The 12,919-nt window shown below is 56.3% G+C and overlaps 3 protein-coding genes across 9 annotated transcripts in view; 2 read left to right on the top strand and 1 right to left on the bottom strand.

Annotated features, from left to right (window-relative positions):
- The window catches only part of SIL1 (SIL1 nucleotide exchange factor), a 100,858-nt gene extending 96,744 nt beyond the window's left edge, over positions 1 to 4,114 (top strand). For 5 of the 6 annotated variants that reach the window (XM_065690224.1, XM_065690222.1, XM_065690223.1 and 2 more), the window contains 3 exons: positions 52 to 148; positions 1,990 to 2,154; positions 3,626 to 4,114. In XM_065690224.1, coding sequence (XP_065546296.1) covers positions 52 to 148; positions 1,990 to 2,154; positions 3,626 to 3,976 — 613 coding nt within the window. In that variant the 3' untranslated portion in view covers positions 3,977 to 4,114. Of the gene's footprint in view, positions 1 to 51; positions 149 to 1,989; positions 2,155 to 2,434; positions 2,702 to 3,625 lie in introns of those variants that run through there. The other variant, XM_065690226.1, reaches the window with a different exon arrangement.
- The window catches only part of HSPA9 (heat shock protein family A (Hsp70) member 9), a 330,220-nt gene that overhangs the window by 43,859 nt on the left and 273,442 nt on the right, over positions 1 to 12,919 (top strand). The gene's annotated exons all lie outside the window — the stretch shown is intronic.
- CTNNA1 (catenin alpha 1) overlaps positions 7,594 to 12,919 on the bottom strand; it is a 122,459-nt gene continuing 117,133 nt past the window's right edge. For both annotated transcript variants that reach the window (XM_065690217.1, XM_065690216.1), the window contains exons 17-18: positions 11,438 to 11,572; positions 7,594 to 8,702 (exon numbers count right to left, since the gene is read on the bottom strand). In XM_065690217.1, coding sequence (XP_065546289.1) covers positions 8,415 to 8,702; positions 11,438 to 11,572 — 423 coding nt within the window. In that variant the 3' untranslated portion in view covers positions 7,594 to 8,414. The remainder of the gene's footprint in view (positions 8,703 to 11,437; positions 11,573 to 12,919) is intronic.

Here is a 12,919-nt window from a genome sequence, read left to right as displayed (position 1 = left end):
CCTGCCGTGCCCGCTCTGCTGCTGACCTGCCTTTCGCTTCGTTCCCTGCAGCAACCCCAAAGTCCAGGTAGAAGCAATCGAGGGGGGGGCACTGCAGAAGCTCCTGGTGATTCTGGCTACGGAGCAGCCCCTGGCTGTCAAGAAGAAGGTGAGTGAGCGGGGGGCACCCCTGGGGAAGCTGCTCTTGTGCTGGAAGCGCTGCCTGCGGCACCACTGGCACCGGGGCCGCGCAGCCGGCAGGGGCTGACGGGCACGGAGCTGCCGGTCGGGGGGAGGCCGCTGCTGGAGCCAGCGCCGGGCCCTGCCCTCGGTGCCTCCGGAGCGAGCGGAGCAGCGCCGGGAGCCCCCAGCCAAATGCGCAGCCCTGTCCGTCGGGCCGGGGCTCCGCGCCGGGCTCCCTGGAGCATGAGATCTCATTGCCCTCGCTGCGGCGCCTGGTGCCACCTCGGCTTACGGGCTGTGCCGCTCTCTGCTGCTCCCCACATCCCAGCCCCACCACTTAACAGGGACCTCCTGTCAGAGGGCTCCAGTGGGGCGAGGGAGCCAGCAGCTCACTCAGGTCAGTTCACCTGCTGCATGCAGACAGCGACGTGCTGCTGGTGGGCTAGCACCGCCGGGCTCCCCTTCAGTCTGTGGTGAGGCTCCTCCAGCGAGCGAAAGGCACAGAAGAGGCTGGGGAACCCCTTTGGCTTTGGCCACGGGTGTGAGCGGGTCCCAGCTTGAGAAGTGCCCCAGGGGATGCTCCATCCTCAGAACACCTCCCAGGAGTGGCCATGGCTCAGCCCAGAGCTCATTCGGGGTGGGAAGGGATGGCTGGGTGTGCAGAGACCCTCACCAGCATCGCTGGAGCCCCTGCGTGCTGGGTGCGGGACAGCGCTTCCCAGTGAGCCTGAGCCGGGCCCACAGGCAGCAGCCGCTGGAGAAGAGGGACAGGGACGCACTCGGTGTTGTCCCCATTCACATGCAGGCTTATGGGAGCCTCTGCGGGTCAGCCCCCCTTTTCCAGCAGGACAGAGGCTCTTAATGCCCGGTTTCCGCGCTGAGCCTCCCGGCCTGCAGACCCCACGCACAGGCCGCTGCCCCGTGGCTCCCGCTCTGCTGAGCCTCCCTCGCGGTGCGCAGCGGAGGCCAGGTGCGTTTCTTCCCTCCGCCGTCCTTTGGCCTGTGGTTAAGGCAGGAGACGGAAGCGTCCTCGAGTTCACTGGCAGCAGCTCGGAAGATGGAAAACAGGAACAGAGGGGACCGGGGGAGCTGTCAGCTCGGATCTGTCCCTGCCGAGCGGGGATCTTCCCTCCGTGCTCCTCGGTGCGGAGGAGCCGGCTCCGCTCAGCAGCAGCCCTGCCCCGGGCGCTCGGCCCAGCCCCTCTGCGAGCCGGGGCTGTCACAACCACACCGGCGGAAGGTTCGGCTGCTTGGCCCCCATTGCCCCTGGGTGCTCGCCCCGCGCTGCTCAGGCCCAGCAGGGACGTGCGGGTGTGCGGGGCTCTCGGCGTGCGACACCGCAGCAGCACGGCCCTGGCTGGGGGCTGCGTCCTGGGCCGCATCCTGGTGGCGGCCTCTGGCCACAGGGGTGCAGGGGGAGGATGGTCCCCAGGTGCCCAAGTCACCTCGAGGGGGTCGGGCCCTGCTGAGCGGTGCCCTGCGCATCCCATAGCCAGGCTCTGTACTGAGGACTGGCGGGCGCGAACTGCGAGGAGAAGCAATGGTGGTGGGTGCTGGCAGCGGGTCCCTCTGGCTCATCCTTCCAGCAGACATGGTGGCGTCCAGGCTGGAGTTTGGGTGGGAGTCAGCACCGGGAGGGGTTGGGGCCAGGAGAAAGGGGACTCCTGGAGATAGCCCTCAGCAAGGAGCAGTTTCACTGCGCCTGCCGGGAGCGCCGCACAAGCGGGCTGGGGCGCGCTGCTCCTGTCCCAGGGTGTGCGGTGAAGAGAGGCCGTGCCGGGTGCGGCCGCCGTGGGCACGGTGCTCATGGGCCTCTCTCCCCACCAGGCGCTCTTCGCGCTCTCCTCCATGCTGAGGCACTTCCCCTACGCCCAGCAGCAGTTCCTCAAGCTCGGCGGCCTCCAGGTCCTCAGGAGCCTCTTCAGGCAGAAGGGGATGGAGCCCCTCCATGTCCGTGTGGTGACGCTGCTCTACGACCTCATCATGGAGAAGGTGAGGAGCGGGAGGGAGGGGATGGCACCGACCAGGCACCCTCGCCCCCTCGCCGAGCACAGGGGCCATCGTGCATCCTCACGGGGTAGGGGTGAGGAGGAGCCCATCGGTGCTCTTGGGATGGGTTCCCTCCAGCTGCAGGACACGAGCGCCTGGGAGAGCTCAGAGTGAGCTTAAACCTCGTGCCAGGGACCAGGTGCCAGCCCCTGCTGCTGAGCCCCTGCCGCTGCAGAGGCCCCTTCCCTGGAGCCCAGCCCGAGCCAAAGGGATTTATTTGCAGATACCCTGGATTAGTGCTGTAAATGTCAGTTTGAATCCCGCCTGTCCTCGCCACGGCTGCTTGTTCCGTGTGTGTGTGCCTGCTCTCCAGAGGATGGAGATTAAATCCACTTTCTGTTTATAGCCAGTTTGTCCCGCACATTATTACTGCTGCAGTGCTGGGGTCTGGGGCACCGCAGAGCTTTGGCTGTTTTAAACCAGTTGTTTTCCAGGAGCCTTTGTAAAAGTGCAAATTCCTTTAGCAGGTCTGAAATCGGATCAGGTGCTGGCTCTAACGTGCAGCACTCACAGAACCCCAGCCTGGTTCGGGTTGGAAGGGACCTTAAAGCTCATCCAGCTCCAACCCCTGCCACGGGCAGGGACCCCTTCCACTGGAGCAGCTTGCTCCAAGCCCCTGTATCCAACCTGGCCTTGAACACTGCCAGGGATGGGGCAGCCACAGCTTCTCTGGGCACCCTGTGCCAGCGCCTCAGCACCCTCACAGGGAAGAGCTTCTGCCTAAGAGCTCAGCTCAGTCTCCCCTCTGTTGGTTTGCTGTGCGAGGCGAGCAGCCCAAGCCGCTGCTGCACCGTCGTGGTCATCATCGCAGGGGCCACCGGCCGAGCCGGGAGGATCCATTGAGGAATTCCCTGTCACCAGCAGCCGCTGCAGCACGCGGGCCCCGCCGGTGTCGGGGGGCGGGTGGGAGGTTTCCTGGACACCCCCTCCGGCCCCGGTGCTGCTCAGGGCAGGTCCCTTCCTGCCCCGGCCCCTGCGGGCACCTTCTGGTCTCAGCAGCATCCCTGGGGTTTCTGGCCAGGCTGGGAGAGGAAGCTCCGGCTGCGGCTGGAGGAGGCCGAGCTCTGCCCCCCGTCACAGGAGCAGCGCAAAGCCCAGCAGCTGCCATTGCTCCGTGCTGCAGGAGCAGCTCCAGCAACAGCCCCGGGGACTTCACGAGTCTCGTGCTGAACTTCCCCTTGAGTCCCTCCCGGCCCCGCGCGAGGCTGAATCCATTGGGCACCAGGAGTTTTCCAGGGTGGGCAAAGAGCTCCTGTCAGGAAACCAGGACACGGCCTTGGCTTGGATTTCTGTGCCAAGTCACCCTGCAAGGCGCTGCTCCCGGGCGTGCATCCGCTCCCCCGCCACGTGTTGCCTCCCGGGAGCAGTGGCTCTATGACAAGGGCATTAATCCGTGCCCCATCACTTCCCGCAGATGCTGCTGGAGGACGCGCAGCACGGGGAGCACCGGGAGGAGAAGCTCCAGCAGTACCGGCAGGTGAAGCTGGTGCCGGCGGTGGTGGAGCAGGACTGGTGCGTGGTGGTTTCCAACCTGCTGGCCATGCCCGAGCACGACAGCCGCGAGAAGGTCCTCAAGATGGTGGGGGTGCTGATGGCCTTCTGCAGGGAGCGCTACCGCGGGGACCCGGCCCTCAGCACCACCCTCGGCCTCCTGCGCAGCGAGTACGAGGAGCTGGCGGCGGAGGAGCAGAGGGAAGGGGACAAGGACGGGTACTTCGGGGAGCTGCTGGGCTCGGTGAACAGCATCATCCGGGAGCTGAGCTGAAAGCAGCTCTGGCTTCCCTCCAGTCCAGGTACTTCAGGGCAGCAGCGGGAGCCCGGATGGCACCAGTGTACGCGCACCTCTGAATAAACGCTGGGCTCGCTGAGCTCCCAGCACTGTGAGCGCCAGCAGCCTCCTCGATACAGCCCACACGTGTGGGGCACGTGTCCCTTCGTGGGGAAGTACAGGGAGCTGCCTTGGAGGGCATGAGGTAAAGCCTCAGCTTCCATGGCCCCAACCTTGCGAGGGCTCTCGGTCCGTCCGCTGGGTTATTTGGGGTGGGGAGGACGGGGATGCGGGGCTGCCCGTGCTGGGCAGCTCTGCTGCACGGGGCATGCGTTTGTTCCCGCAGCTCTGCCCTGCCTTTGTTCTGCCCCACGGTGCCCGGCTGTGTCTGAGCTTGCTTTGCCTCTGGATGAAGCAGCTCCGCACTCACACGGCACCGTTTGCCTTTGGATTGCTTTGTGCTGGTACAGGGGGACAAGCACTGGCTGGAGGGGGTCTCTGCACGCCCTAATCCAGCCTTGGCTTGCAGCGGGACGATCCCTGCTTCACTGTTTCAGCCCTTCTTGAGGCTAAAATATTTCTGGCAACCATTTCCAGCACGTCTTTGTCGCTGTTAAGCCATGGGGCTGATTACACGTATGGAGGGGTTTGCTTTTGTCCTTCTCTTTCTGGTTTCGGTTCCGGCTGCTTTGCTGGCATTAAAAATGACTTTTCTGTTACTTTCTTCTCCTACATGCGTTCCTCAGCCCGGCTTTGCTGTGCAGGTTAAAGCCAGTCCGGCGGCAGTGGCCGGGGCAAGCTTGGCAGGAACTTTCCTTCAGGAAGCCTGAATCCCAGAGCAGGGCTGGGGGGCTGGTATCGGCACAGGGATGTCCCTGGCCCTGCTTGGCCCCCCCTGCTGCGCCGCTGGGCTTAAGGAGCTGGGGCAGGTCCAGCTCCTCATGACAGCCCGAGGGAGGAGGGAGCCAGCAGCACCTGGGGCAGCCCCCCCCTCCCTTCCACCCCCAAAGCCAGAGCCCCCTTTCTGATCTCGAATGCCCTAAAGCCGTGAAGCTGTTGAGCAGCAGCAGCAGCAGCAGCAGCCGCCTGTAGGTGCGGGCTGGCCCAGGCTGAGCAGCTGAGGAAGTGCATGGCGTTCAAGGAAGCAAAGTAAATGTAAAGAAGGGACCTCCCGGCCTGGCTCTGAGCCCCTTGGCAGCGGAAGGCACTTGCGGTGCAAAGGCTTTTGAGGCCTTGGACAGCCTGGTCCTGTGATGCTGCTCAGTGACCTTCGCATCGAGCTGTGTCCAACCCCACATCCTCCCTGGCCGAGGGGCTCTGCTCTGGGAAGGGGATGTGCAGGAGCCCCGCTCCTGTTTGGGGCACCCTGCACTGGGGCTGGGGTTTGCTCTCCCTCCTGCCCTTGGGGTCTTTCCGGGGAGGCAGCTGCACGGGGCTGCTGCTGCATCAGCTGGGCAGGTTTGGTGCTTTGCCCCCTCTCTGCACCCATCGTGGCCCACCCAGCCAGAGGAGCCCCTGGCCCGTGGCTGCCCTGCCTGGGGCTGGGCTCTGAGCAGGCAGCAGCAGAGCTGGGGTGGGCAAAGGGAGAGCTCTGCACGTTAAAGGCCTTTGCTGAACAGCATTAAACCTCGGCCCGGGAGCCTTCACACGCAGTTGGAGCAGCAGAAATTCAGCGTGGCTGAACTGAACTGAGAGCACTTGAAATCTGGAGTAAGAAAGATGATCTCGCGGGGGTTTAACGTGGTTTCACTGATGGACGCACTTCAGAAGACAATGTGGGCTCATCTTCCTGTGCAGCCAGGGCCCCGGGACGGGCAGGGGCTGTTGTTGGGCATAGCCTCACCGGGTGCTGCCATCCCACAGCAGCACAAAGAACCCCAAATCCTTCCTGTTCAGGAGATCTTTTGGGATGTCTCAGTGCCCTCCTCTTCACTGGAGAGTGATGCTCAGCTGATGGGGAGGCTTCAGCTCATGGCTCAACATCAGAGGTGGTGCTGGGACCCTTTCCCACCCCATACCCACACAGCTTTTCCAACAGGACGCAGCTGCACTCCCTCCCTCCAGGGTGTTCCCACTGCACAAGCCCTTCCCCTGCGCTTCATTACACCAAGCAGTAATCACTGTAGTTCCTTCCATTTGTCTAATAAAGCTGAAGCTTCGCTGGTGCCCGGACCCCCCTCACTGTGCAGCGCAGCATCACTGTGGAGCTCAGCATCACCCCCTGACGTGCTGGCGCCCCATGGGAGGCCGAAATTATCTGACACATTCTCTTCAACTGGGCCTGTAGTGATAGGACAAGGGGTGATTGATGGGTTTAAACTTAGAACGGGAGGTTTGGGTGGGTATAAGGCAGAAGCTCTTTCCTGTGAGGGTGCTGAGGCGCTGGCACAGGGTGCCCAGAGAAGCTGTGGCTGCCCCATCCCTGGCAGTGCTCAAGGCCAGGTTGGACACAGGGGCTTGGAGCAAGCTGCTCCAGTGGAACTGGATGAGCTTCAAGGTCCCTTCAACCCAAACCAGGCTGTGGTTCTACAGTCTGACCGCTCCAGACCCAGACACGCTCCTCTGAGGAGCAGTTCTTGGGTGGCACCGTGCTGGGTCCGTGGTCCCTGGGCGCTGCCCCTCGAGCTTCCCCTCAGCTGCGCTTCCAAAGCAGCTCCCATCAGGTAGAGCCCCGTTTCCCTCTGTTGTTCACCTGATGCTCAAAGTTTGCAGCATAAAATGAACTGACATTTATTTAAAAGCTAAATACGCATCAATCTGTCTGTACATCCTAATGGACGGGGTGGGGTTTAGTGCGCATTAGTGGATTGGATTCTGGGGGGAGTAATGAATGTATTTTGGAGGGAGCCACTGAGCAGCCTGGGGATGTGACCTTCAAGACAATTATATTAATACCAGGAGAGAAAAACCTCGTATTGTGTAAAAGCAGTTAAACAATTACAGCTAAAACAAGCTCTACAGCTTAGCTGCTCCATTAACCCTCTAACATCCAGGGCAGCAGCAGGCTCTTACCCTCCGAGCATGTTAAAGGCATGTGAAAACCGGAATTCCGTTATTTATTCTGTCCTCAAGAGGCTAAAATGCTTGAAAACACAATAAATTTGGCAAAATTCCCCCAAGACCTCTTTAGCTGAATTCTGCGCCGTGTTTTGGTAACATGACAGCAATAACCTTGATACAGTGAATTATAAGCTGATCAAGGTAAATAAAATTATAACGTAACATTGCCAAGGCTCGGCTCTGAGATTTAGATACAGTTTAAAACATTAACTACAGAGCAGGCTGCTTTCCATTTCAATGGATGCTTTATGGAAACAGCAAACGCGACTCCGACCTGTGCAAGCACCTCTCCTCAGACACTGGACTTCATGGGCACGTGGAAGACACTGAACTCCGTAATGTCTAAATCAGACAGCACAATTACACCTTGTAGCTACAGTTATCACAGATAATGTACAGTCTGAATCGCAGCCTGAGCAAACAGCTTTCCTGGGTGCCTCTGGAAGCCCAAGGCAGGATGCAGAGCAATTAGGAATGGGCACAAAGCTGATTTGCATCTGAATGTTGGAGGGGGGGGGGAGACGGCTCCCTTCACAGCACCACAATACACCAGCTGGGCAAAGCAACTTTATTAGTGTCCCACAGCAAAATACATGAGGAATCTGTAACCAGGCAGTCGGTTTCCCTCCCGCTGTCACACAGGAGTAAGCAGCCGCCTCCACGTCAGCCGTTTCCATGGGTTTGCTCCGGGTGCTGCCCCAAAAAGGCTGCTGGCAAAGGAACCCGCGAGAGCTCCGTATGCGCGTGGAAACAGCCCACCGGCCGGGAAAAGCGGCATCACACAGCGGATGTGCCACCAGGAACATCTGGAACGCGACCCTCTCCCTCCACAGCCGCAGGGAATGGCGGTATTCCAGGTGTTCCCTGGCTGGGCACGCGTCTCCCGCTGTATTTCCACACAGAGCCTGTTCCCTCTCTCCACCCCAGCAGCAGGAATACACTAATCCACACAATACGTTCATTAATTTCTCTTTGCGTGAAAAGATCTAATTCCCCTCACTTGATCACAGCCTCCGAGTAGCATGAGTCAACTGTCAGTGTTAACCGTTAGTGTTACTGTCAAACCCTCTTTGGTTATAGAATGGTTTATTTAAAGCAGGATTATACAAAACGATTTTCAGCTAGAAATACCCCCCTGAAATCTAAAAGCCATCTAAAGAACACACTCCCGCAGGCTGAAGCTACGCTGATCGATAGGAATTAGAAATCTGAGGTGTTCCCCCACAGGATCTAAACAGAGTTATCAAAATTATATTAAGGAAATACACTTTGAGGAAGGGCAAACTTCTGACAAATCCTCCGAGTATTAAAAGCAGAGTTCTGGAAGGAGCAGTAGTGGGCTAGAGAAAGAAAGAACCGAGACACAGACCTCGCTTTAAATACTCTCCATGGCCTTGAATTCACTGAGGGCCTGCACCGGGTTCACGTGTTTCTTCTGGGATGCTCTCTTGATTTTAGTTTGGGTTTCGTCCTGTTTCTCCCTCTTGACCAGGGGTTTCTTCTCCGGAGCCTTCATCTTCCAAGAGACAGCGGGAAGGTTGAGTGAAGCCATTCCCTGGGACTTCTGGTACTTGGTGGATGCCACGTAGGAAGCCTTCACGGTTTGCACCACCGCATTCATGAGGTTCTTGGCTGCTTGGATAAGGGACATGGCACTGTCCACCTGCCGAACGGTGACACACACGTGTTACATGGCACACAAACCACAGGAATGCAGCATTCCAGAAAACACCACCGTCCTGAGGGGTAAAAGCACTCAAACACTGATTTTTCTGGGTTTTCTTTTGAAATCTGAGGTTCCAGATTTAAGGAGATGTTTTTGTTTTGGCACTGAGTGGTGAAAACCTGACTTGTGCCACCAGAGATAAAGGGCAGTGTTTCCCCACGATCCGTGCCTTTTCCATATTAACACTGACAAAATTTGGATTCTCCTGTTTGCTTTTGTGACTAAGCTTTAACAGTAGCTTATTCTCTAATGAAATTAATAAAGCTGCAGTAATACCTTAATCAGTGATAATAAATACTTAAATCTCCCTAAATACTCAGTTGCATTCGAAAGGAAGGAACACAACTGCATCTTCAGGGCCTGGAGTCCTTTCCAAGCTGGTTCCTGACTCAGAAAGAGCAATAAAATGAGAAACCCCCACTGCCAAAGCTTTAACACATGGCAGAGCTGAAGAGCCAGCACTGGGGCGGGGTGAAAGAAAAAGGGGAAGCCCAGTGAGGCGACCCCGCTCCCATGGAGTGCCCTGCTTCGGATGGGACATCTTACGTGTGAATGCCCAATGGTCTGGGGCACGTTTTCGGTCTTGCACTCAGCACCTCTGCTCAACTGCCTCCACACACTGCAATTCCTGTGCTGTAGCCATCTAAGGAAGGTGCTGGAGGAAGCCTTGAAGGCGTTGGTTGTGGAGCAGCGAACCAAGCTGAGCGGGGAGGTGGCTGCTTTTCTGACAGTGCTGGGACCTTCCTTTCCATCATGCTGTGGGCTGAGTACCACAATGGCAGATCGGATCTGTGCCCTCCAACACACCAGAGTCAGCTGCTTTCCTCTCACCCGTCACCACACTCAAAACACTTGCATTGCATTTGACTTATTTCCATGAATCTTCACAGCAGGAAGGATCACATTAAATGCAATGAAAGCAAGGAGCTACTTCCCTAAACGACTTGTCAGACTGCTTAGGGGGCAAGCTCTTGCTGGCTTGTAAAGCTCTGCTTTCATGTTTCCGTGGTAGCTGGATGGGGCAGGATGTTAACAGTGAGAAGAGATTTTCTGTTAGACAGGCAAAGTCCCTGGGCTGCCAGAGGTCTTCACCTGATCATCTGACAGGAGTTGAACACTGCTGCTGGCAGTATTTAGCCCCAGTGGACCGGATCGTAGGGAAGAGACAGAACCAGGAGATGACACTACAGATGCCAGCCTGTTCATACAACTAATTCATGGCAGAAGGGTATGCAAATTTTGAAGACACTGAGTAACTGCAGTAAAACCCTGGAGTATGTATTACTGCATAATGACACATCTACTGCTTTGACAGCCTGATGCCTCCAGCCTTCCAGCGAACAGGACATCAGCACGCACCAGAGACACACAGCAACACAATCTGCAGTTCTAGCTTGTTTGCAGGGAAGAAGATGTGCTGTAAGTTTAAGCACCTGAAACACCCAAATGGCAGAAGGTGTAAAGTTTCTTCTATTTACTTTCCAGGATTCAAACAGCAATACTGGACTATCAGCTGTTTCTGTCCCTTCTTAAAATCTCCCACCTCAATCGTGACATGGATGGGCAAAAGCACCGGTGGCCAAGCACACCCGTCCAGGGCAAGGAAGAACGTGCCAGAAGAAATGAAGAATTTAGCTCCACCCCCCCACCCCCCAAACATCCATCACACAGATTCCTCTTAGGAGGAAGCATTTCATGAACTACAGTTCAAAAATTCTTTGCTAAGTAACAGCTAGAATGAGGAAGCCGCCTGGCCTGGGGCAGCTTTCGCTGTCATCAACCAGAGCAGCCACTAAAAATCCCTGCACTCCTCAGGGCACAGCTATTTTGAAATACTAACATCTCTGGAGCACTGCAGGACCCCAGCACGTTCCGTGGCTGTGCAGAGATGTGGGGTAGGTTTAGCTGTGCAGACTTAACCTCAGTAAGAGTGAAAAACAGGCTGGAAAAACAGTAGATTACACAAAAGTCAAGTGAATCTGTCTACAAACGCTGCTGAGTAATGAGAAGTGAAGTCTGTATTTCCCCCCCCTTTCAAACAGTGTCTCCTCCAAGAACAACAAGGCAGCACAGGCAAATACTGCTGCATACATTAAAACTTTGACTGAATGCTCCAGAATCTCTTGTCTGTATTCTGTAATGTTTAGCATAAAAGCTTGGCTTGGAATAACTGTTAACCCTGGAAATAAAATGCATGAACCAGACATTCTACAAAAAAGCCTCCAGCCCAAACTTGCTGTTTCGCAGTGTCAAAACCTGGTTTCATTGCTGGACACAACATGTATTCCTCTGTCCCTTCAGCCACTAGTTATTTATCCTTACCACTCCCCACAAGTACCTGAAAGCAGGTTGTAAGGAGGTGGGGGCTGGTCTCTTCTCCCAAGTAACAAGTGATAGGACAAGAGGAAATGGCCACAGGTTGCACCAGGGGAGCACCGGGGGAGGTTTAGACTGGATATTAGGACAAATGTCTTCCCTGGAAGGATTGTCAAGCACTGGCACAGGGAAGTGGTGCAGTCATGATCCCTGGAGGTGTTTAAAAGACATGCAGATGTGGCACTGAGGGGCATGGTTTAGTGGAGGCCTTGGCAGTTAACAGATGGATTCAATGCTCTTAAGGGTCTTTTCCAACCTAAACGATTCTGTGATGGTGTGCCACAGTTCATACATACCCCAGACACAACCAGCTCCCCTCCCAGGTTCTGAACTTCAGCCTTCACTTTGCTGCAGATGTTCAGCTGGTGGCAGTACAGGGCGATGCGCTGCAGGTAGGCCAGGAGGTCCTGCTTGCATGCAGAATCAGGACACTGGGGAGGAAAACAAGGTGAGGTTTTACTTTACAATCACAAAACCTGGAACGGAAATCATTTAGGCAGAAACCAGACAGTTCCATTCTGTAACAGCCAGTGTGCTCCAGAGAGCATTCCCCTTTCTGCTGAGCCTTGGTTTTCAACAGACAACTGAGCAATAGATGGGCATCACTAAATACATATAAAAAACCAGGAGCAATAAACACAGGCTATCAGAACAGAATCTCTGGGGCTCCTTACAGCTGCACAGCTGCCCTTGCGCTCCCTGCGAGGAGGAAGACGAACAAGAGGAGGAGGAGGAGGGCTAGCTGACCTTTCCAGAGCAGGTCTGTTAACTATGAAAGGTCCCAGGACACAGCAGCAGTGATTTGACATCAAGATCTCAAAAGCTGCAACCAGCAGGTATTACCAAACCCAGCCTCAATTCTCCATCTTCAGTATTCTAAGCTAAGAAATTATCAACGACAGTTACTCAATTACACTGGCAGAGGAGGTATTTTCCTCATTTCGGCTCCCAATTTCTCAGCAGTGTGGAAACAAGATTCCTCACCAGGCATGAAATAAAAGTTTTAAGGTGCTTGCTGAGGCACTCATCTGCAAGATAAAAGCAACTGTTTCAGCTCTGCAACTGAAATGCCGTTCAGAGAGCTGCTTCTCAGGCAGAAGGGAAGGGCCATCCCTTGCTCGCAGAGCCGAGCACAAGGTGATTAATGAGCCAGGCTCAAAGTGGATTTCAAAACAAGAGGAGCCCTGCTGAGGGGGCACAAACAGTCCAAACCAGGAGCTGCAAGCATAAGACAAAAAGGCCACGGGAAGCCTTTTAGTGCCAGTGCCAGTCCTGTGGTATCATTAAAAACGCAGTGAACACAGTGGCCAGAATCACTCCTCCAAGGGGCTGTCTCAGACTTACTGGCACACTATGGCTACATGAAGATTAGTGAATAAAGCTGCTGGCATGCCCTGAAGCACAAACCCTTTGCCCACCAGACTTTCGTGCTGCTGATGAGTAAACCCAAGGGCACGTGTGGCATGGTCCTGGGGTGCAGCTCCCAGTGCCTAGAAGGGCTACGAGAAACCTGGAGATTGGCTCTGGACAAGGGCCTGTAGGGACAGGCCGAGGGGAATGGCTTTAACCTGCCAGAGGGGAGACTGAGATGAGCTCTTAGGCAGAAGCTCTTCCCTGTGAGGGTGCTGAGGCGCTGGCACAGGGTGCCCAGAGAAGCTGTGGCTGCCCCATCCCTGGCAGTGCTCAAGGCCAGGTTGAACAGGGCTTGGAGCAAGCTGCTCCAGTGGAAGGGGTCCCTGCCTGTGGCAGGGGTTTGGTAATGGATGAGCCCTTCCAAC

Source organism: Lathamus discolor, chromosome 10 (assembly GCF_037157495.1).
Source record: "Lathamus discolor isolate bLatDis1 chromosome 10, bLatDis1.hap1, whole genome shotgun sequence".
Lineage (NCBI taxonomy): Eukaryota > Metazoa > Chordata > Aves > Psittaciformes > Psittacidae > Lathamus > Lathamus discolor.
This window is presented reverse-complemented; position numbering and strand designations above follow the sequence as displayed.